Here is a 24,999-nt window from a genome sequence, read left to right as displayed (position 1 = left end):
GACGTCTCCACAGAGGCCGGTGACGTCACCACAGAGGCCGGTGACGTCTCCACAGAGGCCGGTGACGTCTCCACAGAGGCCGGTGACGTCTCCACAGAGGCTGGTGACGTCTCCACTCCCAGTAAAGTCAGGTCTGGTGAATCCTGAGCCGCTCGCAAAGAAACATGTTTGTTTATAAGATATTCTTATAAAAAGTAACAAAATAAATCATGTGTTTTATTCTATTTATTGGGTATAATGTTACACTTTGTGCCTTTAACCTCTCCAGTTCAGCTTTACCCAAATCTAAAAGTTTCTTGACTGTAGAGCAACAGTGAATAATGCCTGATTTGAAAGCTGAGGCCTAGAAAAGGATAATGACTCTTTGTCACGTCGTCGCAGAGTGTTTGTCACATTTCTGAAGCGTTTTTGACTTTTTTACACTTTGTTGGCAAATTTTGTTCCTTTTTCTTTGTTTTTTTTGTTGTGATTTCACTACGTTTTAGTCACTTTTAGATTTGGGTAAAGCCGAACTGAAGAACATGTGCTCGGTTCAGGTGGAGGTTTAAGGAATAGTTTTAACATCCTGAGATCTGTTCTTACCTGAGCTTAGACGAGTTGATACGTACCTGTCTGGTCTCTGTGTGTGCGCTCAGTCATGTTGTTCGCATTTGGCCTCTCCCAGTATATTCCTATGGCTCCAAACGGGGTGAAGTTAGAAGCAACTGCTCTTCCACAGGCACACAGACCAGACAGGTACGCATCAACTCGTCTAAAGGTAAGAACAGATCACAGTGTGTAAAAACAGGGGCCTGTCCCTTTAAGAGGGTAAATGATGTGAGATGTATTTACATACTTGGCCAGTGTTTATTTGACAGTTCAGGGTGAATCATGTGAGGAGCGGCTGATGATCAGAGTTCTGCCACATGTGCTGCAGCATCACTGCTGAGTCGTAAATCTGCGGTGTCGTAAATCTGCGGCGTCTCCAGGCTGCACGCGCATGGTCGTCGACCAATCAGGCTGGAGCTGGGCGTGTACTTCCGGTATGCCGGTGCGGTCCCTGCTGGAGTGGGCGTCGTGAGTTGTCCTCCTCCTCTCCTCATACATGACTCCACGCTCAGCTTTACTAACGGCTCTCTCGGACATGACGGAAGGCTCGTCGAACAAGTCACTGCCCGGGGGCCGCCGGAGCTCCAGCGGGAAAGGAGAGCCCTGCTGCCGCCGGAGCTCCAGTGGGAAAACCAAACATGGCTTCTGCCTCTTCCAACAACCTCCGAGGAAGTATCGTCGCCCCGGGGAGAAGGTACAGGCCCGTCCGTCACACAGACCCCCAAACACCACACAACACAACACAGCACAACACAACACCTCCTTTATGACATGTTCTGTGCCTTTGTTTAGCTAACGCTAACCTTTGAGCTGTGCTGGTGCTGTTTCCATCCTCTGAGGCTCATGTGTGTGTCTGATCTGTCTCTTCCTCAACATGGACATGAGTTCAGTGAGTTTAATTGGATTAAAGCAAACTTTCTATTCAAACATCTCCAAATGGCCTTGTTAGCCACGTATTACTGTGTCAATAGTGACATTGTGGTGTGAGTCGCACCTGTAATTCAAATATACTACTCTAATCACGTGACTTAGAGGGCATATAACACATCAGGCAAAAATACTCACAAAAACACAAGTTATTTTTAAGATTTTCCTTCAAAGTTGACTTGTTTTTCCCTGGATTGACAGTTTGTGTTGTTAAAGCACAGGCAGTGACAAACTTTTCCCTTTAACTCTGTCTTCATAAACTGCCATTGTTTGTGTAACAGTGTATTTAACACAGGCATTATCCGCTCAAGCTGAGCACAACAATACAAAGATAAACATCTGAAGATATGCCTTTACAGCACTTTAGTTGTGAAAGCAATTCAAATGGTCCGTAAATAAACAACAGAATAGCTTTTGTCCCCATGTTAAAGCTGCTGCTTGTTGTGATCACCTTTTTCCCCTTCGTAATCTAACACCGTGTTATTCCTACGCCCATCGCTCGAGTTGTCAGACCGGTCCCCGTTTGACCACAGTGCGAGGACTGCCAGGGTCAGTGTTCACAGGAGGCTCTGTCTCCCTGGAGGTGAGCGGAGGAGAGGAGGGTGAGGGGGGGAGAGGAGGGTGAGGGTGAGAGGAGAGGAGAGGAGAGGAGGGTGAGGGGAGGAGAGGAGGGTGAGGGTGAGAGGAGAGGAGAGGAGAGGAGGGTGAGAGGAGAGGAGAGGAGGGTGAGCGGAGGAGAGGAGGGTGAGGGGAGGAGGGTGAGGAGAGGAGAGGAGGGTGAGGGAGAGGAGAGGAGGGTGAGGGAGAGGAGAGGAGGGTGAGGGAGAGGAGAGGAGGGTGAGCGGAGGAGAGGAGGGTGAGGGGAGGAGGGTGAGGGGAGGAGGGTGAGGGAGAGGAGAGGAGGGTGAGGGGAGGAGAGGAGAGGAGGGTGAGGGAGAGGAGAGGTAAGGAGAGGAGAGGAGGGTGAGGGGAGGAGAGGAGAGGAGGGTGAGGGGAGGAGAGGAGAGGAGAGGAGGGTGAGGGGAGGAGGGTGAGGGGAGGAGGGTGAGGAGAGGAGAGGAGAGGAGGGTGAGGGAGAGGAGAGGTAAGGAGAGGAGAGGAGGGTGAGGGGAGGAGAGGAGAGGAGGGTGAGGGGAGGAGAGGAGAGGAGAGGAGGGTGAGGGGAGGAGGGTGAGGGGAGGAGGGTGAGGAGAGGAGAGGAGAGGAGGGTGAGGGAGAGGAGAGGTAAGGAGAGGAGAGGAGGGTGAGGGGAGGAGAGGAGAGGAGGGTGAGGGGAGGAGAGGAGAGGAGAGGAGGGTGAGGGGAGGAGAGGAGGGTTAGGGGAGGAGAGGAGAGGAGAGGAGAGGAGGGTGAGGGGAGGTAAGGAGAGGGGAGGAGAGGAGGGAGAGGGAGAGGGGAGGAGAGGAGAGGAGGGTTAGGGGAGGAGAGGAGGGTGAGGGGAGCGGAGGAGAGGAGGGTGAGGAGAGGAGAGGAGGGTGAGGGGAGGAGAGGAGGGTGAGGGAGAGGAGGTGAGGAGAGGAGGGAGAGGAGGGAGAGGAGAGGAGAGGAGGGTGAGGAGAGGAGAGGAGAGGAGAGGAGGGTTAGGGGAGGAGAGGAGAGGAGAGGAGAGGAGGGTTAGCGGAGGAGAGGAGAGGAGAGGAGAGGAGGGTTAGGGGAGGAGAGGAGAGGAGAGGAGGGTTAGCGGAGGAGAGGAGGGAGAGGAGAGGAGAGGAGGGAGAGGGGAGGAGAGGAGAGGAGGGTTAGGGGAGGTAAGGAGAGGGGAGGAGAGGAGGGTGAGGAGAGGAGAGGAGGGTGAGGAGAGGAGAGGAGGGTGAGGGGAGGTAAGGAGAGGGGAGGAGAGGAGGGAGAGGAGAGGAGAGGAGAGGAGGGTTAGGGGAGGAGAGGAGAGGAGGGAGAGGGGAGGAGAGGAGAGGAGGGTTAGGGGAGGAGAGGAGAGGAGGGAGAGGGGAGGAGAGGAGAGGAGGGTGAGGGGAGGTAAGGAGAGGGGAGGAGAGGAGGGAGAGGGGAGGAGGGGAGAGGAGGGTTAGGGGAGGAGAGGAGGGTGAGGAGAGGAGAGGAGGGTGAGGAGAGGAGAGGAGAGGAGGGTGAGGGGAGGAGAGGAGAGGAGAGGAGAGGAGGGTGAGGGGAGGTAAGGAGAGGGGAGGAGAGGAGGGAGAGGAGAGGAGGGTGAGGGGAGGTAAGGAGAGGAGAGGAGAGGAGGGTGAGGGAGAGGAGGGAGAGGGGAGGTAAGGAGAGGAGAGGAGAGGAGAGGAGGGTGAGGGGAGGTAAGGAGAGGAGGAGGGTGAGGGGAGGTAAGGAGAGGAGGAGGGTGAGGGGAGGAGGGTGAGGGGAGGTAAGGAGAGGAGGGCCGCTCCTACATGACACTGTCAAGCAGGAGAGGAATGTCTCCAGGCCGTTATGGGTGTGGCCTCCTCTAGTGTGTGAGAAGAATCACCAAACCGTGCCCTGTGTGCAGTAATAGCAGTAATAGTAGTAGTGGAAGGAGTGACGGGGAAGGCAACATAAAGAGAATGATCTTCAGTTAAATGAGCTTTGCCCACCTGTGAGTAACAGCCTATTGTTCACACTACATACACTGTTACACAGGCTTCTGCATGAGCTGTCAGTCAGATCCGAGTTCTGGAAGTCTAATCTTGAATGAAATATGTTGTTGCTTCCTCTTCTGTTTATTTTGTGTGGATCCGGGACAGTGCATGTGTGCCAGTGCATGTGTGCCAGTGCATGTGTGCCAGTGCATGTGTGCCTTTGAGAAATATCCCTCTTCATTAACACAGGTGCATATTATTTTTCAGTCCCAGATTATATGAATTATCTGTACATAAAATGCATCAAAATGGACTTGGATTTGGACTAATCATTTGAAGTTTAAATGTGATCTTGATCCGCTCTTCAGAATGAAAGTATGCCGACGCTTACGTTATCTATTACAATTCTTTGAACACTTTACATATCTTAGCAGTGTCATTGCTCACAAAATGAGTTCTGGAAAGCATAAAGAAACGACACAAAGGAATGTATGAGCTGTGGCATCATCTCTAAGAGCAGGGGTGGGCAGGTGAATAGCAGTCCGTGACCTCCAGGGCCAGAACTGCGTAGCAACAGCCCGGCTCTTTTGTGTTGTTGTTGCGGCTGCTGCGAGTGGTTTGTGAGCAGGTAAAAAGGATCGAACTGACGTCAGGGAAGTTGTTTTTAGCCGCTGCTGTGGTCAGTAGAGCGTGAATGCATCTTTCACAAGTGTTCAAAGGGCCTCCTTCTTCAATGAAAGGGGCAAGTTTACCAAGACAGATATAAAACATGTTCCATGTGCTTTACCGTGCTCAGTTTGCACAAAACCATAGCCAGGGAGGCGGTGCAACACTGGGCGGCCTATAGTGTTTTGTTGTTTCTTGTGAAGTCATGCATTGCAATGTACCATCTGAAGAATCCCAAGTCAAACTGCTTTAGACCCTCTAGACTTCTCAAACACTTAAAGGAGAGAAGTGCAAGTGTATAAAGTCACATCATATTGACATAACAGTGTGGCAGTGGCAACAGACTCTGGGCAGGGACCTTGAATTTCCTGTAAAGTATCTAAATTCTCCGTAAGTTGATTTGCGTTCCCGTTCCTTAGCTCCGAGGCATTTCTTGAAGAGGCATGACCGCTCACATGGTTGCTAAGCTCCAGGGCTGGGAGTCTTTAATAAGTGACCAGGCCTTGTATCGGATTCAGATCAATGGTTCACCCCCCAAGAATACTGTGTTTTATTTTAGCAGGCTTCTATTTGTCGATGTGCATTAGACCATTCGTGAGCTTGTGATGGATTTTCTTGGAAGCCGGACCGTAATCCTCAATCAATACTTGTATTCATAAACGTCACTGGAGGAGAACTTGCATTGATGGCTATTCTTATGTTCATATTGTCCCTGGGGGTGATTCCTTTTGGTGTAAAATCTATTCTTGATTATGAACGATTTTGAATTGAGCTGTATATATTTTTACTGGTAGTTGTTACATTAATGCCACGGGGGGCCAGGTTCTTGGTCAGGAGTTGTGTGCAAGCTGGAGGATTGACCTATTGTATGTATGTTTTCAGTCAACGCGGGAAACCGGAGCACCTGTAGCAAACGTACACAGACACACATTAGAATATGCAAACACGTGCGGATCCTTGTGTAGCATAGAACATGTAGTTCAGACCTACAGAAATATGACATAGATTCCAAAGGTTGAGAAATGTTCCAGTTCAAACATACTAAAAATAATCACATTGATATTGTTGATTGGGAGAAATACCCTACGGCCTGCAGATTGTTCTATTTTAGAGTAATTAACCCCATTTCTTATAAATTGGGCTGGAGAATTGAGTGGAACTGGGTGCTTTAGGACTTCACTTTGCATGTGAATAAATCTTCGGAGATGCAGCTAGAAAATGATTCTCTGAGGACTTGATAAGATGACCTGATAATACTTGTGTTATGACTTGCCTTTTACCTCACACTTTTGCTTGCAACACCGAACAACAAAAGAAAAAACAGCACAGTTTTGCTTCCTCCACCCTCTGTGTCGCAACTTATCAACATTAAAGTTTACGACGACAGATTTGAAGTTCTGACCTATAGTAGGGCTGCACGATATTGACTTGCGATATGCGATACTTATATTATTGCGATATTTCTAATTAAACACAAATCACAACTAGTTTTACAGCAAACTGTGTCAAAGACTAAAATTTAAGGACATTTTAACTAAAACTGGATGCGTTCTCAGTCAGATGACGACTTTAGTGATGTTGCGATATATATTGCAGCTTCTTGTGATACGGATATTGCATCACTTAATATCGTGATACAATATTTTTGCGATATATTGTGCTTCCTTAATCTTACGTATTCTTTTGACAATTGTTTTGCAGAACCAGAATGTGCCATACAACTCCAGCCTGTACAAACGGCCCTACGTGGAGTCCTTTGAGGAGACGCCTCTGCTGGTCGCCGTGCTCACCTACATGGGCTACGGCATCCTCACCGTCTTCGGCTACCTCCGCGACTTCCTGCGCCACTGGAACATCGAGAAGTGCCACGTGGCCAAGGAGAGAGGCGAGCAGAAGGTGTGTATCTGCACAGGCTTACATAGAGGCTGTACTTCTGTCTTCTAACATTAGATAAACTGTAAACCTCATCCTTGTCCTGGCAGGATTTTGTCCCCCTGTATCAGGACTTTGAGAACTTCTACACCCGTAACCTGTACATGAGGATCAGAGACAACTGGAACCGTCCCATCTGCAGCGTCCCAGGGGCCAAGATGGACCTGGTGCAGCGAGCGTCCCCCGACTACAACTGGACCTTCCAGTGAGTGTGTGCATTTGCGGCCCACCTCCTGTTTACATTCTGTTACATGGAGGGTTTCCACGGTGAGGTGTGGTCTCATGAGGCCATCGCTCCAGTCGTAAAGTCATTGACCTTGTGTTTGTGATAAAGAGGATGAGTCAGAGCTGATGAAGAAAGCAGTTTCAGTCACATGGATTCAGAAAACATTAGAGCATTTTTAGTATCATACAAGTGAAGGAAAACCAAATGTTGTGTCCTGAGGTGGTGCTATAGAAAGTTATTCATCAGTTCCAGCATCAACAAATGAAAAGAAAAATCAGGTTTTGCTCAAAAAAAGATATATGAGCATTATTATTTTCTTACTTGATAATTAAAGGGGAGGCCTATATTGTAAACACACCAACCAAAAAGCGAACCTCAAGGGTGTGTCCGCATCTAAATATAGCACATATTTATCAATGGCTAATAATGAAAATCTAAATTTGTGCAGTTTATCTCTATGGAGGTGCGCCCAGCTTTGCCTCACCTCTCGTAAAGCTGTATGCAACTGCAATTCACCTGAACAATCATGTGTGGGAGGTGTTGACAGAGCTTGGGTGGAGGCTAACAGATTATACTAAACCACCTCCTTTAATGACATATTATGCACCAAAACGGTATTGCTAAATAGTGCTTTAAAGTAAAGAGAACTGTTCGCACCCAATAGAAGCGACACGATTACAATGAAATGGAAGTTCGGCCTTTTAAGTCTTTTGAAGTTGTGATCCAAGTACTCAGGAGTGTTTACCTCAGCGCTATATATATTTACTGGACTCGTTGATGGAGTGTAAACCACGTGTTCTTTACACTCAGCTATTTGAGCAGCCCACTGGCTTTGTTTTTCTTGTGCTGAGCTTTGTTAGACAAACTCCATTTGCATCACACCTGGGGAATATTTTTCCTGCCGCAAAAGCCAGTCCACTTATTTTCATAGTACACAACACTGGCTCACTCCGCCAATGTGCGGATAGGGAAACCAATATGTTCAGCATACGATTAGGTTTGTTGTGCTTTTGTTTTATTATTCTTTTTTTAATGTGTTTCTTTGCACTCTCCGGTTTGGATTTTACTAAAATCTAAAAGCTTCTTAAATATAGGGTCAAAATAGAGATGAAAAGCAACAATAATACAATAAAAAAGCGACTAAAAACTGATGAAAAAGCAACACAAAAGTGACACAAAAGCAATGACAAAAGCATCACAAAGAAAATGATGAAAACGCAACAAATAAGCGTAAAAACAAAAGCAACAAAAAATGTCAAAAACAAGGCCAAAAAAATACAAAAATGTAACAAAAAGTGACAAAGAAGTGATGAAAACGCATTTAAAAAACGGTGAAAAAGCAACGAAAAAACATGAAAAAAATGATTCAACAAAAAAGTTTAGATCAGTTTTGTAGGTCTTAGCTTTCAAATGAGGCTGTAAGCTCCAGTCAAGAGGCTTTTAGATGTGCAGTTAACTATCACCATACATTTTTTTCTAAAGGAGGAAAACATTTGAAGGCAGTAGTGTAGTAGTGTCCTCTTTAAACAATAAAACATTATGACTGTGTGATTACGAGTATAATGTGCTAATATGTTGGCTTACAAACTTTTTTTAAATGTTTGAGCTTCTGGATATGTTTACAATGTGCACTGCTATGTCATTTACACAGCGGGGAAATGAGTCGTGTTGGCATGCCGACCGGGTAACGCAACTTCAGACTGTGTTGGGGAACGATAACACAGATGAGCATTTTCAGAGAGGAGTAGATTAGCCAGAATATATTATAATAATCCGCCCCTTTTCCAGACACACGGGTAAAGTGGTGAAGGACGTCATCAACATGGGCTCCTACAACTATCTGGGCTTTGCCGAGAACAATGGAGCCTGCGCTGAGGCCTCTCTACAGGCCACGCACAAATACGGCGTCGGAGTGAGCAGCACCAGATGCGAGATGGGTAAGGTCACAGAGTAGAGAGCTAGAGCCAAAGGAGAAGAGGGGTCCTTCAGTGGGAAAAAAAAAGATAAGGTGTATTTAAAGCCGCAGCACTTCAAGAGAAATCCAATACACTCCATGAATAAAAGCGCTTGCTGCTTTTTTTTTTTCTTTTCAAAGCTTTGGCAACAAGTTCAAGTGTCTCAAAGGGACGGGAAAAAACCTCAAAAATAGTCTGGGTGATAAAACTCTGTGTATGCCCTTGTGAAGAGATGGTGATGTTACTTTCTGCTCTGTGTGTTCAAACAGAAACACATTTAATTTCTTCCACACACTCCTGTTGGTGAGCGAGTGACCGTGGATTTAACGAAGAACAGTGAGGTGTGAGCTGTCAGATGAAGAAGCTGGCTTTAGTCATTTCTTATTGGAAATATGTAAAAGCGAACACAAAAATGCTGAAGGACTTTTGGCCAGCTTGCTTTAAACAGACTGTACAGCTCAGGGGGAACGGGGGCGAAGAGCAGGTCTTCTGTGGTCAAAGTGTGTTCATCATGGCGCCATGGATTTGCTAACATTCCATTAGTGAAAGCATGTTTTACTAAGTTATTTACACTTCTGCCTGAAGGGGGCGCTTGAGGCCAGTTCGAAATCCTGTCCAGCCATTTCTCTCACTCCTTACTGTGATTTATTTTACATATACTTTATTTAAAGCAGTACTAAGTACTAGTACTTGTTTACCTTAGTAAATCCTTTCCGTAGTCCCTCTGGGGGTAATACAAGTGTTAATGGGATGATTGGGGGGTCTTTCATATCACGCTGGTGTCTCTGGCACCACAATTGCAACTTCGTTGTCACCGGGTCGGTGTCACCAATACACACTAATGGAATCACGAAGAAGAAGCTAACAGGCTAAAACAAAGCTAACTGCGGGCTAGCGCCACTTAAACAGGATTTTCAGCCAAGTTAGAGTGTGAAAAAAGATCTCCATTGTGTAACTGGATCTACAATATCCCTCGGTCCCTGTGTCTTTTCTGTCAGTGTAAAGTTTATTCTCACAGACAATAAGTAAAAAACGCCACATGCTACGACACCTGCAGTGGTGCTTACGGCCTCTAGGGCATGAGTTACTTAGTACTGCTTTAACATTTAAAAACTTAAAATTGTCAATGCTTAGACACACCACTGAATGTTTTTACTTAATCATGCGTTATATGTGTTATATATATATCAGCTTTAACCAAGGACTTTTAGACAAATACCTAAATCTTGTTGTTTTAGGAAACCTGAACATTCACGAGGAGATGGAGCGGCTGGTGGCTCGGTTCCTGGGCGTGGAGTCAGCCATGGCTTTTGGCATGGGCTTCGCTACAAATTCCATGAACATTCCTGCCCTGACAGGAAAGGTGAGCGAGTTTCGCCTCTGTCGAGCAAATTTCCCACACACTTTGTTTATTAACATTGCATCACTTGGATCTCGGCCCGAGCTCATGTTGAAATAATCAGTCTCTTGGCTCGATCAAGTCGTCACACGTACTTTCAATGTTGTGTTGGTCAAATGATGATGGTTTATCACATAACTCTCAGCAGAGCTCACTGCACTGAAGGTCCAGATCCACTTTATTCTTTATGAAGTGTTTGCCTGCTTTATTGTTGTGTGTTTCTGCTCAACTTCATGAAATTGCTGCAAGGCTTGTGTTATACTTTTAAATGAAAACATATGGATCATTTCTTTATATCTACATGCATCTTTGGTTATGTACAGATATTATTGGTGATTTGTAGCTAAAGTTTAGCATCCCTGCAGTATTTCTTTGCAATACTCTTAAGATCAGTATGACATTTTATTAATGTAACTTATTGGAATAAACTATTTGTAGTTAGTAGACAGCTTCCTTCATAGTTGTACAGTAATCGCCAAAACAATTGTTGTTCTTCCCTCAGCCTCTTTAGATTCAAGCTCCTCCGCCTTTTTCAACAGAATCCTATAATGAATGCAAATCAATGTGGATACTTGCTGCAGTAGATTGTTTCTTAAAATCCCCATTGGTTTATAATAAGCTGCGCCTGTGCCATGATTTACTGGATTCTGAGCTCTTCTTACTCATCTGAAATGCTTGTCATAGGGGAGGATTTTCTCATATGTTACTCAGTGAAGTGGCCTCACTGGCCTGGCAACAAACTTGTAAAGAATTGCCATAGCGAGATACAAAGTCAGCGATCCGTTACTCGCATGACGTCACTAAGCAGTTTGCTATTCTGTGATTATTTAGCTAAAAGGAAATTAAAACGTGGTTGTTGATTTGATGTTTATTCATTTTCTACCTCCGCATACCCAGTCAAAGTCAAAGTGTCATTTTTGAGCTTGTGCAAGAAGGAGCAAACGGAGATCAGATCATGGCTGGTCCTCAGGGGTTCATCAATTGTTAAAGGCACCTGTTGCTTTGTGGTGAGCGACTACTATGTCATGGAACAATGCAGTGCAGTGTTGCATAGCTTCTATTGAGGGGGAAATGGTGTAACACTAGTGAGGCTATGAGGATGTTGACTTTGGGACACATTTCAAAAGGGTTAATGATTTCAGGCATTGTATACATTGCTCTTTGTGTCCCATTTTGAATCATACTAAATACCACAGCCTGCTTGAGAAAGACTAATATATACCTACCTATATACAGTACCTATAGTAGGAGTGGAAAAATGGCAACACACTTTCTGTCCGCACAGATACTGGAGTGGGAAGTGGATGGGCTCGAACCAGTGACCTTACTATAAATGTCCCAGAATTAAGCAATCAAAATCTGGGGCAAAGGGTCTTTGCTCAACACATGACAGCACTCACTGTAAACCACCACTGTGCAAGTCACATGCTTCCCCTAAACACTTGGAGTATGACATATATAGATCATTGTAGTTTCCCGTTGTGTTCAGCGTAACGGTGAGGCTGCGTTTCAGTTTCATGCAGCTAAAATCTGGAACACGAGGATGTGAGACGGGCCTCAACTCTGACTATGTTCAAATCCAGGCTGAAAACAGTTCTTTTTGCCCATGGATATGACTGGAAGTATTTTATCTGCACTCTTGTCATTTTATGTTGATGTTTTAATTGATTTTATCTGTTTTCTTGTGATTTTATGCCTTTATTGCCTTGCGTATGAATTGTGCTCTACAAATGAACTTGCCTTGCCTTCAGAGTTTTTCTTAATGTCTTGTTTTCTTAATTGTCCAGGGCTGCCTCATCTTGAGTGATGAGCTGAACCATGCGTCTCTGGTCCTGGGCGCGCGTCTGTCTGGCTCCACAATCCGAGTCTTCAAACACAACAGTGAGTAAATCTGTTTTTACTTCAAGGTTTGTTTGTTTGTTTTGTTGGTTTTGTTGGTTGGTTCGGATCCAATCTCTATGCAGACACCTTCCTTGCTTTTATAGTACATCTGTAAAGTAGTAAGTTAAAGTTGGCATTCGTTGTAGAGTTTAAGATATGTAATCATTACAGGTCCACTCCAGTTACCATAGACAGACAGGCTTTGGAGAAACATAAAGATCAGATGGATATTTCAACACCATGACCCTGTAATTGGCTTTAATCTTATTCCTCCACCTTTGCTTAAGCTCCCAGGACTGATGTGGTCCTCTGTCTCGCCTTACACCAAATGTCTCGTTTGGCTAACCTGTTTTCGAACAGACAGTGGAGGGAGTGGCTTGTTGGTTTAATAACAGACGCTCCCATTGCAATTCAAATTGAGATCAGGAAGAACTAACCTTCAAAACAAGTTACAAGAGACCAAGCAGAAAATGCTAGTATAATTCATGGCCATGAGTGAAATTCACCACATGTCGAAAACTTTATGACGTTCAAAAACAGAGCTTTAGCAATGGCTGTAGTTACTAATGGCTTTCCCCCCAAAAAAAGTTTTAAGTTTCTTTTCCGTTCTTGCAGCTCAAATGTTGTCGGGCTCATTTACCAAACGTTTGCCTGCGTACAAAACGAGAAACGAGTAGCTTGTGCAAAAGTGAAGCCGCAGCACAGTCATTTGCATATTCTTTATGGCCCTATTACTGTCCGCCCCCAAAAGAGCATAGTTAATTTGTTTAGCAGCTCTCTTGATAAATGAACCCTTTTATATATGTTAACCAGCGACAAAGAAGCTTATTTTATTTTTTATTTTTTTATATCAGACTGCTACGAGATAAAGTAGAGGTTTGTATTCTCTTTAACTAGGACTGCACGGTATGAGAAAAGCTGGGATATTCCATAACATATAGATTTTCGATATTTGATTAATCATTTCAACACTCAGCTTAATTAAATTTCAACCAGAATTGTCAGCATTATTGTCTTTTGTTTATGGATTTATTGCATTACCTTATATTCCATGACAGTCATTTGGTGATACATTGTGCAGCTCAGTCTTGAACCCATTGCTCATTCTTTACCTAACATTGAACTCTCATCGCGCTTGAAGGTCCTCAGATGACTTTTCCAAGCGCTACAGCCCTTTCCTTTGACTTTATTTCTGGACTGTAACCCAATACCTTGTTTTGTCTCGTGTTTGGCAGATATGCAAAGCCTGGAAAAGCTGCTGAGAGATGCCATCGTTCACGGGCAGCCGAGAACGCATCGCCCCTGGAAGAAAATCCTCATCGTGGTGGAGGGCATTTACAGGTGCACCCCCGTCATCTGTGTCTTCATTAGGCTATTGAATCTATATTTCCAGCTCTGCCGTTAAGTAAAGCTGTTAGTCATTGAGCACATTATGGCGTCTGGCTGGTCTGGTGTGGAAGTATTGATTTAGCAAGAACTCGCTCCTCGAGGCTTGCTTTATGAACTTAATGAACTTTTGACACTTTTCTTTATTGCAGGACCACAGTCATTGTAACATTACCAGTCAGGATATAGGGAAACATTTTGTTGTTGTGTCCCTGAGCAAGACACCTGAAGGCCATTACCCGCTGCATTTACACAGTAATAGAAGTGTGGCCGATTGTGAAAGGAAGGGCAACAAATAGATACATTTTAACCTCTTAACCCTCACCTGAACCAAGCACATTTTCTCCTGTTTGCTTTACCCAAATGTAAAAGCTCACAGTCTATAGGCCAGTGTAGCGCCTCATTAAAAGCCAAGACAAAACAAAAGTGATGTCAACTTTATCCTCACGTTGTTGCCTTGTAGACGTCGCTTTTTTATCACTTTTGTTGTTTTGTTGCATTTTTGCCTTTTTTGTGCTTTTTTTGCTCTTTTCTCAATATTTTTTGTTGCTCTTTTGTTGCTTTTTGTGGCTTTTTAAATGATTATGTTAAAACCCATTTTAGTTGTGGTTGCCCCTTTTTGCTACTGCTGCTTTCGCTTTATCTGATGACTTTGTCTTCTACTTCATAACTTATTTTAACTCAAACTTAAGTGTTGCGCTAACGAGACATAAAATGTAGCATAAAAGGTAATTATTTTCCCAATACCTCTCTCTCTGCGTCTTCCTTTGGCAAAGCAACCAGTCAATATGTTCCTCAGTTTCAGTGTCAGACACAATCAATGCACCTTTCTAATGCGTTCTTAATAGAGTTTCCTTTCCACCGAGACCCGTGAAGCTGTTGATTTATCTGCCAAAATAGACTGTGCTTACACAGAAAATCACTTTTTCTTATAGATTAAGTATAGAACAAACGTCCTTGCTTTGTTCTGTGCACATCGGGCTGTGTGCGCAGTATCTTTGGTGTAACATGGCAGCCATGTGATTCACTCACCCTCTTCCCTCTACTGACGGTGTGTTTTGTTGCTGTTTTCTTGCAGTATGGAGGGCTCCATTGTTCGCCTGCCCGAGGTCATTGCCCTGAAGAAGCGTTACAAGGCCTACCTGTACCTGGACGAGGCCCACAGCATCGGCGCCCTGGGACCCAGCGGCCGAGGGGTGGTGGACTACTTCGGGTTGGATCCCAAAGACGTGGACATCATGATGGGCACGTTCACTAAAAGCTTTGGGGCGGCTGGAGGATACATCGGCGGCAAAAAGGTTTGTAATGCCATGTTGTAATAAAGCAACATTTTTATTTAATAAGTTAGTGCTTTAACTGACTGACTCTTGGATGTTTAATGCTATTGTACCTGGTTGCATGATTTAGTTATAGACACAAGTGTAAACAGAACCAAAAAGAGTTCACCGACCGAAATCCTAAAGTAAATACTGTTGGTACCAAAACATCTTTTACAGCAGCCCATTGAAATCTCTTTGTCACATTTTACAATCTGATTTGCAACTGATATTTGCATGACAGTAATGAGTGTCTCCTCTAGCAGAAAATTGGGCTGTGGTTGATGCTGTTTGTCTTTAATCCTACCATGAAACGACTAATTTGCACGTCATAATCCATCCTTCGCTTTTTACATATCTATAACATATTAACATGATAACTTGATGTTTCCTGTAGGACCTGATTGACTACTTGAGGAAACATTCTCACAGTGCACTGTACGCGACCTCCATGTCCCCTCCTGTGGTCCAGCAGATCATCACCTCCATGAAGATCATCATGGGGGAGGATGGGACAAAACTAGGTCTGTAATGCCAGAGTTTGCCTTCATGACATCAGCAAGTGTCATGAGCAAATGTTAACTTCACTCACACAGTATTTTTCATGAGAGAAAAACTTTAGTTATGTGCCATTTCTACTGCATCTGTCCCATCTGTAAGTCAGAGCATTGCCACCAGATGGCAGTATGCCCCTGTGCTTCAGAATCACATCCAGCTCCGTCTCTAATCTCATTGAACCGTGCCTCAACTTTCTCCGCCTCTTGACTCTGTGTTTGTTGTCTTTAGCCATTACTGCTGTAGTGATAAAAGCAATATCAAGGCAGTACTTGGAATTATTAACCAGTTTGTACATAAAGATTGTGCTGTTCCACGTAAAACCAGGAATTCCTGCACTGATAATGCGAGTTAATGACCTTTTTGGCTGTCGTGCAAATGGCAACGGTCAAATGTTCAACTTGAATCGGAGCAGATCCAAAGTTACACCACAACTGTGTGTCACGTTTAATTTGATAGAAATCATGGTGATTGTCTTTCCATAATGGTACAACATCACCGGCCTTCACTTTCCTCTTCTATCGATTTCATCTGACAGAAACTTTGGTCATATCGCAATATTTTCTCCACCAATACATCACTGTTATATCAAAGAACTGATATAGCACATAGTTCATATTTTTGAATCTTTTCAAAATTAAAGGTCAAATAATTCAGTAACTTATAAAAACTAATTAATCATGAATATATAATATATTATAAATACTTGACTTCTGCTGATAAGCCCTTCACATTTTGGTTTTTCATTATTTTTATATATTTAATTTACTATGGAGTAACGATTTATGAACACAGTATAATATCTTTAAGATCAAACAACTAAAAATCTAAAAAACCCTTTGGTGAAACTGTTGGAAACTACTGCTACTGTGGTGAATGGAGAGCCAGTGTCTATTTTTCCAAATAAAATACATAGCTTTTGTGCTTGTGCTTTTTAGTGTTCAAAATAATGCTTCCAGCACTTGACACTTAAAAGCTTCCACTTGATTCCTCAAAACTCCAAACCAGGCGCCGTTACTGGCAGTAAACCTGTCGATGAAAACGCCACATGAGGATAATTGAGATTGGCCGTAGTTAAGATCAAGATTATATTAATTGCACAGCCCTACTTTCTTGCCAGATATATTCCCTTTAAAAGCACAAAACAAAAGCCAAGTCATGCCTCCCGTTCACTTTGCTTATTCCGAAAGAGCCGCACCTCCTGACGTCGTTATGGCGCTTGATGGAAGCCTTTAAAACACAGATGTGAGATCAGATTAACCTCTCCTCTCGCGTTCCGGTACAGAAATAAACATCCAGGCTGGTTTCAAAGGGCGACCGTGTGCCTTTTTACTTTCTACGATGTCATCAGCTTCAGTGGAGGCCCGACAGGCGGAGTGACCCCTACCTCATGTTCCCCATAGAAACAATGGGAGCTTGATGGGTTGCAGGCCTGTCATTGTTGGAATCCTTTGAAGATGCAGAATGCTGAGGCAGAGACAAAGTGACAGTTGATTTGCCTGCGTTTTCCCGGAACCGCTCGACGTCAAAACGGCCACTGGCTTTTTCGAGGAGACATTACTCACTCTTCTTTTCAGCCATTGTCTTCACCGTTAAAGCAAAGAGATTGAACTTTTTCGTGGTGTAATGCTTGTGGCTAATGTCAACGTCTCTTTTTAACCCCTTACTCCAACTCCTGCCCTTTCCCTGTGCCTTCAGATTCAGGACTAAGGGTTAGGGCTCAAAAGGCTGCAAAGAAATTCGACAGATTCCAATTTTTCCACTTAAACAACCATAAAGATCTTGTACATAATCTATTTATTATATTGAGTCTCGTTTTACTTGTTACACCTAAATAATTGCCAACTTTGTGATGTTCCAATTCAAATTGTGATTTCGATACATTTTTTTAAAGATTGAAATTGCGCTCCTACCTTTAACGGGGTTTTCGCAGGGCATTAAAAAGCATTATGCCAGATTCAAACCATCTCTTTTTAATTTAAGGCAGATCTTACTCATTGACATTGTTCAATTATTTTTTACTGCGGGCATCCATCAAAAAACACCAAAACTCTGCTCTGAAAATAATTCCGCTGCAGTTCTGACTGAAATTTTACACAATCTTTAGCTCAAAAGTTTCCCGTTGTGTCCAATATGGTTCATCTTCTTACCAAATGAAATATGCCAATTTAGGCTCTAAAATTGCATTAAAAAGTAAACAATTTGACTTGCTGACACTTGCAGAAACCCTGTGTAGATAAGTTGACCCAAAATGGTCCCTGTCCACAATCCCTCTCAAAAGCCTGAAATTGTTAACGGCATCATGAGTTACTTCAGCCTCCAGCTTTCTCTAAAAGTAACAAAGCAACACATACAACAAACAAGCTTCACATGAACCAAAAGGAACCTTGTAAAGTAAATGTGTAAAGTTTACTCCAGAACTTCCTGCCTCTTCCCTACTGTGATAAAAGCTTGTTGTAATGGGTTTTCGGCACCTTGAGTTTGGGCGGCACAGTTTTATTCTGTATTGTTAGATTAGCAGAAACATTCTAAAGAAGGCTGACAGTATCACATGCATTTGAGGAAGTGTAAACAAAGTCTACAAAGTCCAGTGTCGGCAAGTCTAAACATGATAAATCCATATGAAAACTGGTTTGTGTTGTTGTTTTCAGAGTTTGGCTGATTTTGACAAAAGTAGATCTTTTTAGACTCTTTTCCTGAGTTCTGTTTTGTCCCTCGTACAGCAGATGCGTCTCGTTGCCGCTGCCTTTAGAGCCATATGGTCATTTGCTTTTGTTTAGATGCTATCTCTCCCCGTGGTTTGAGTGTGACGCGAATCCCACCGACACGTGACGATTGATGCCTGTTTAGTTTGGCCCTTTGACCTTCGAAGACGAACCTGAAGAATCGACTTCAAAGGCGGGAGCTGTCAGTCGGGGTGGTTATAAAAGCGTCTGGATGGGTCCATAGAAGAGTTTTATATTGTCATTCCTTCTATTCCTGGCCATATTGAGGCAGAAGAGGCAGTTTTCCAGCCGTAATGGAAATACCATTCTATTCAGCAGATGTCCGTCACAGGATTTACTCACACTTCGCTTGAGGCTTGTTCAACTTTTTCCTCTGAAATCTTTGATCTAGGACTGAACCATTTTTGTATTACTTTGGAGAGAAAAAAGTGCTGCTTTCAATAAATCCAGATTCAGCTCACAGTGTACATTGCAATCACGTCCAAGAACATTAAGCTTTGAGAGAAGACTTAAGTATAAACTGCTATAAACAAATACATGAATTCCATGCATTTTGGAACATGTTTGTAGAGGCATAAACTACTTTATAATCAGGGTTCATACGAAATGAGACCTCAAGGAGACTGTTTTTTTAATTATATTTTCATATTTCTATGATATATCAGAGGTAGGCAAGTTTGCTTAGGGGGGGCTGATTTTCTTAAACGTGAAAACACCAAGGGTTGAACCTCCCAACTGTAGTATCAAAGACTGAATGCAAATGCCTGAAAAGAGGTTGCCCTTACCTCAATGAAGAAAACAAAACAAACGAATCGCGGCCTAAAGGCTAGATGGCCACAGCGAGAGGAACGAGTTAGCGAATGGTGCTTGGACCACATTCTGCCGGGAGAGGCTTGTCAATATATATATATATATATATATATATATATATATTTATATATTTATATATTTGTATATTTATTTATATATATATATATATACTTAAATTCCGGAAAATACGATACTTAATTTGATATCTCATTTGTGTTGTACTATTTCTCAAAATCCTCTTAGCGGGCTACAGGTGCTGTGCTGGAGTGCCGGTTTTGGCCCGCGGGCCTGACGTTGCCTAACCCTGCCTTCTATAGTCCAGTTTTAGTCCACATAGGTACTACTATAGACTATAGTAGTACCTATGTGGACTATAACTGTTTTTGATAGACTAGTATTAGAAGAAGGAACGCACTTCAAACTACTTGAAAACATGCACTGCATTGCACCTGCCTTGATAACTCTTGTAGTCTTAAAGGGACTAGATGCAAGTTGGCCATTTTATCCTCACTACTGCCATCTCAGGTCATACGTGTAACTGCAGCTTCTATATTAAAGGGGGGGTATTATGCAAAATCGACTTTTTCAAGCTTTACATCATGTTATTAAGTCATTCCCTCATTAAAACCATGCCTGAAGTGTTGCCTTGGCACATTCACGTATTTTCGAGTAATCTGTAAAAACTCTGATGGCGGCCATTTTAGGGATAAAACGCCTGATTCCTTCAGGAAACGCCCTCGACCTCCAGGATACGCCTCCGACCTTTCGTCACCAGCCGCGTAACCAACCACTGCTCCTCAGCAGAACCCCCTCCCCGCAGTGTCCAGCCCTAAGATGTAAACAGAGTCATCATGGAGGTTTAGCTTCATGTGTTGTGAAACGGAGCCACAGCAGACTTTACAAAGACACACATCAGTGTTTCTGTTACCGAAACACCCAGGATTAAAACCGGTGACAAGAACGCTTATTTCAGCGGCTGGTTCTGCGCTGGGCCTTGATGATGCACAGAGCCTCCGGAGAAAGCTAATGCTAAGCTAAACCTCGAGTCATCACGTGAAAACGAGAGATATGCACACATAAAGTCAATGAAACCACCACACACATAAAGAACCGTTTAACAATGATCACACACGGAGCCTGGCTTGTTGATTTGGACGTTTATTGCTCACATTTCATCTACAATGGGTCGTAGCCGAGTGGTTTTCTCCCGGAGCTAACAAGCTAGCCGCGATAAGCTAACGGGAAAATTCACTGAATACAAGCAGCATATTATGCATTGAAAACGTCACTAAAACAGGCAACTGCTTGAAGCAGCCTTTATGATGATCACACACTGAGCTGGGCTTGTTGATTTTGTAGTTTATTGCTCACATTTCATCTACAGTGAGTCGTAGCCAAGTGGTTTTCTCCCGGAGCTAAGGCACTATTAGCCGTGCCAAGCTAACAACCTTCACCTTCACAACATTCATTGAAAACAGGCAGCATATTATGCACAAATAATGTCAATAAAGCAGCAACTACTCGAAGCAGCCTTTACGATGATCACACAATGAGCCTGGCTTTACACATTTGTGGTTTATTGCAGACTTTTCATCAACAATGAGCTGTAGTCGATTATAACAAGCTAACGGGGTAACCTCGAAAAACCATTGTCCACTTGCACAGATAATGTCCGTCTTTTGAATGGTATGGGCTCCTGCAGATCCTGGTGTCGTCCATGGGGGTATAGTTAGAGATCCATAGGGCAGGGCAGATGCAAAGAGATAGCCTCCAAACAGCAGTTTTTTTTCAGGCAAGAGCCTCTTCCAAGCGTCCGGTGTGGAAGGTTCGTCTCCAAATAATATCCTGTGTGGCCATTGTTCACAAAGTGATAAACAGTAGCTCCTTTCCAACAATAAAAATTAAAATGCACCGATCGTAGTTTCAATACTGTTGAGACGACGAGCGCAGTGTTGTTGTGATGCCACAGACAGCGTGTGGAGGGGGCGTGTCGGAAAGGGTCAGAGGTTCTTAAAGAGACAGAGGCCTATTTCAAGTCATTTGCTAACGCCATTTTGAAAGAGCAATTTTATATAAGGCAGTTATTCTAATTTACTGCATTGACAGACCAACAGAAGGTTTCGTCATCATTGTAGTGTGATATAGACTGGTGCTATGTGGCTGAAAAAAGCATAATACCCCCTCTTTAAGCTCCTGCATGACGGCACTTCAGACCCGAATCAACACCTTTGTGAGTGACAGGTCAGGATTTTAGAGGCCGTTGTGGTGAACAGGTCTGAGCTCATTCTACACAGGACATGTCTGGAACAGGGGGAGGAAAATACATTGTTTTAACATTTTTAAACTCTGTATAGTCCCTTTAAGTGTAAAATCCACTAAAACAATGATGCAAGGCCACCCACAGCGGAGGAGTCCTAAATGGCACTTTAACTGCCGTAGCTAAAGTTTTGCCTTGGCTAATGATCTGTATCCACTCACTGACCACCCGCATGTGATCTTTGTCCAGTTAATCAAACAGCAGGAAAGCTAGTCTTTCACTTGCTGACACTTTCCTGTCAAATGCGTAGCAATAACCTTCTTTTAATCCCGTCTCTTAGGTGCAGACCGTCTGAGGCAGCTATCAGAAAACACCACCTACTTTCGCCAAAGACTCCGCGAGATGGGCTTCATCATCTACGGCAACAACGACTCGCCTGTCGTCCCCCTAATGCTCTATATGCCGGCCAAAATTGGGTATGTTCTTGTGCCAAATTAACTTGACAAATATCAGATTTTTTTTTAATGTATAGTTTTGGTTTTCCAGGGCCTTTGGGCGGGAGATGCTGAAGAGAAACATCGGCACAGTGGTGGTGGGGTTCCCCGCCACACCCATCATCGAGTCCAGAGCGCGCTTCTGCATTTCAGCCGCTCACACCAGGGACATGCTCGACAAGGTGAGTCTTCAGTTCATAAGGAGTCGCCTGTTTCCATGATGACAAGCCCTTGGACACTCTCGCCTCCCTGACACAGTTCCTTTCTCTGATTGCCACCCACAACCCTTATTACACAGTATGTAGTTACACGTGATTATTTTGAGAATACTTGTAACATATAATTTCAAATATTCCGTGTGCCAGGGTAAAGATTTTGTTTTGTTTTACTGATTTATTGGCCCACTCTTGTAATATGTGTCTTCTCTTTGATTGAAAGTGTGAGAGATAATAGCTCCCAATATGTCCCCTATTACCAAGGATCTTCTAAGGCCATGCTGTCTGTAAGAATTACGGCACGGCTCAGACTTGGACTTTTATTTGACTTGCTGCGTCTCTCCAAAGTCTCTTCATTCATCTTCCTGAGGAGCGTGTCAACACAGTTTGTAATAGCCCATTTAAAGGGCATCAGCGCGCCTTTGTACAGATTTTTTTTCCCGTCCTTGGAAAAGCCTAGCTCGAATATTTTTGAGAGAATCTGAAAAAAGGGGGAAAGGTAAATTGTTTCCAGGTGCCCCTCGGTGTTGCGGCCCTGATACGGTCTCTGGTGGAAGGAATGGAGGAGTTAGTGTTCAGTTGTGGTTAATGTGGGAGCCTTCTGTTCACCTTTGCTTCAGTGTCTTTATTATAGCCTCGTGGTGCGGTAAAACCCGCTGATTCAGGCCAGTTTTACGCTCATCACCACATTTATTACACTTTCACACAGCTATTGGCTTCTCAGTTAACCTGCTCGATCTACTTATTTCCCACAAACAAGTTCAAAGTTTTAGTTTTGTCTTTGATAGTTTTGATGCGCTCACCACTATTTGAACCTGATCCTGTGGTATCAGAAAGTTCTTCATGGACCAGCCAGTTCTTGCTAAATGCTTGGAACTGTCCACGATCTGTCTGTGCTCAATCGAGGACGACCATTTATTATATCAAAGCAACCTCTGCATTTCTATCAGATGGACAGATGTAAAGTGCCAAACGAAATTCTGTTGTTTTGCTGACACCACAATTGCACCAAATAAATTTAAATTGTAAGTTATAAAAAGTTGCTGTAGGGGTTTTGCAGCGGTCAGGGGCCGGGCGAGGTTTTTGGTTGTTGTCAAGATTTCAAGATTTCTTTTTATTTGTCCCGAAGGAAATTTGTCTTGGACACACAGGTTGCCACATAAAAAATACAATGACATAATGACGAGGACAGTGAACCAAACAAGTCAATACACAATCAAGACGTTTCACCTCTCGCCGAGGAGCTTTGGGTTAGTTTGCAAATCAAATGTAACAAAGTGATTTCAATGACTGAGACAATGCTAGGAATATGCAGTATACAGTGGACAATGTTATATCTACAGGAAAAGAGGGATCAAACATTCTACTAGAGACTCGATCGACTCGAGACCGATCCAGCTTTTTTGCTACCGATACCGATACTGGGGTTTGAGTATCTGCCGATATCCAATATTTATCGATACCAAGAAAAGGGTCTTTCTCTGAGCGAAAACTTGAATTGACTCTTTTATTGTCGGCTACTTTAGGTATTTTTCTATCACAGTTTCTGACCATAGATATGATATACAACAGATCGTGTTCCATTCAGCCCCATTCATTGTAAAGAGTCATCTGTGAAACGTACACGGCTGCTCAGTCTACGAAGCTTGTTCCTTTAAAAGGACAAAAAGGAGCTGCACTGAAAAGACTTCCACTTTTCAGGGCTGATGTACAAAATACTAATGTACTGATGTGCCATTGTTTCTGTCCTTATTAGTTTTTGTTAGCATTAGCGTGCTCCCACTAGCTTTAGCATACTGATGCTAACCGCGGCATTTTGCGTGACAATCAATCCAAAATACATTCTTTGAGGTTAAAACTCAGTGATTGAATTCTCTTCGGTTCAGTATCGGGTATTTGTAGCCGATATCCGATCATATTTTTTCCAGTATCGGCGCCTATATCCGATACCAGTATCAGATTGGTGCATCCCTACATTTCTACAGCAGTGGTTAACCCTGAAATGACAAACTACAACCGAAATATATTTATTACAACCCATAAAATACTGCAATTTGAAACAGCCAGAATAACAACCAGCAAAATCTGTGTAACTAGGACCTTCTCAATCCCAAATGTCATTCTGTTGTTGTTGTTGTTGTTTTACACTGTCTTGACTAAAGCCACTCTCTGTTCCTCGCAGGCACTGGCAGCTATCAGTGAAGTGGGCGACCTCCTGCAGCTGAAATACTCCCGGCGTGGGCACTCTCTCTCCTCTTCTCTGGGCTGGCCGTCTGACGAGAGCCTGCTCCAGGACTGAGCCACTGTTACGTCCAACCCCCCCCCGTCCGTCCACCCGAGCCGTTCCAGTCACTGCGCCTCCTCCCGCCTCGACCTGCAGACTGTAGAGCAGCCCTTACCCACAAGTAGCCTCGAATAGAAAACAAAGAGATGGTCCTGTAGCGTGTTCTGTTTATGGCTTGCTCTGGCTGTCGACACCTGCATCGCTCCAACGTCCCCGTGTGCACATCAAGTGTATGTCTTAAAAACGTGCAATAACAATAATCATTTTCTAGATTTAGATAAGAACATATTATTGCATTGGCTTCATAGTGTATGAAATTTTAACTAGTCAAAAGCCAAATCATTGGAGATGTTTTGGTGCACACATATGTAAATATTATTTATTGCTGTTGGTCATTCTACCCGGGGACAGCAGCACCCCAAACCTCAAAAGAAGCAACGAGCACAGGTCTGTAGGGAGCTCCACAATCCGTCCCGCCCGCCGCAAAACCTGCTCTGGTTGTTAGAAGTGAAAGTCCCATGATTTTTTCTTTTACCGTCTTTAAAAAGTTCTTCTACTGTTGAAGCGTTTAAACTAAAAAAAGAGGGTTCATAACAGCGCCGTGGATTTCCTAGCATTAGCAGAAACTGAACACGTGCTTTCACTGTGTCACTGCTTCCTGCAGAGGGAGCTCCAGGTCGTTTGAAAGTCTGACCAGCCCAGCAGTGATGTTTGGATTACCAATTCTGTGGTGCTCCAATGTCTTAAAGCCTCCGTTATGCATAATATGTCTGCTTTAAAGAGTTTTTTCATATGGTTTGGTAGAAAAATGAATAGACTGTCGCCTTTAAGAACCAGAGCAGGTTTGGAGATGAGCC

The 24,999-nt window shown here is 43.6% G+C and overlaps 1 protein-coding gene across 1 annotated transcript; it reads left to right on the top strand.

Moving 5' to 3' along the window:
* Positions 1–1,123: 1,123 nt before the first annotated feature.
* sptlc2b (serine palmitoyltransferase, long chain base subunit 2b) lies at positions 1,124–24,711 on the top strand (the record flags this gene model as incomplete). The annotated part of the gene is made up of 12 exons (XM_079572527.1): positions 1,124–1,282; positions 6,408–6,602; positions 6,689–6,843; positions 8,653–8,801; positions 10,058–10,182; positions 12,006–12,099; positions 13,335–13,440; positions 14,564–14,783; positions 15,199–15,325; positions 21,490–21,625; positions 21,696–21,825; positions 24,041–24,711. 12 exons carry the CDS (start codon positions 1,124–1,126, stop codon positions 24,155–24,157), a joined length of 1,713 nt encoding a protein of 570 aa, XP_079428653.1. The 3' UTR covers positions 24,158–24,711.
* Positions 24,712–24,999: the final 288 nt, after the last annotated feature.

This window comes from Gobius niger, assembly GCF_951799975.1.
Source record: "Gobius niger genome assembly, chromosome: 15".
NCBI classification, from domain to species: Eukaryota; Metazoa; Chordata; class Actinopteri; order Gobiiformes; family Gobiidae; genus Gobius; species Gobius niger.
The sequence above is the reverse complement of the archived record's forward strand: the minus strand, read 5'-3'. Positions and strand labels throughout refer to the sequence as shown.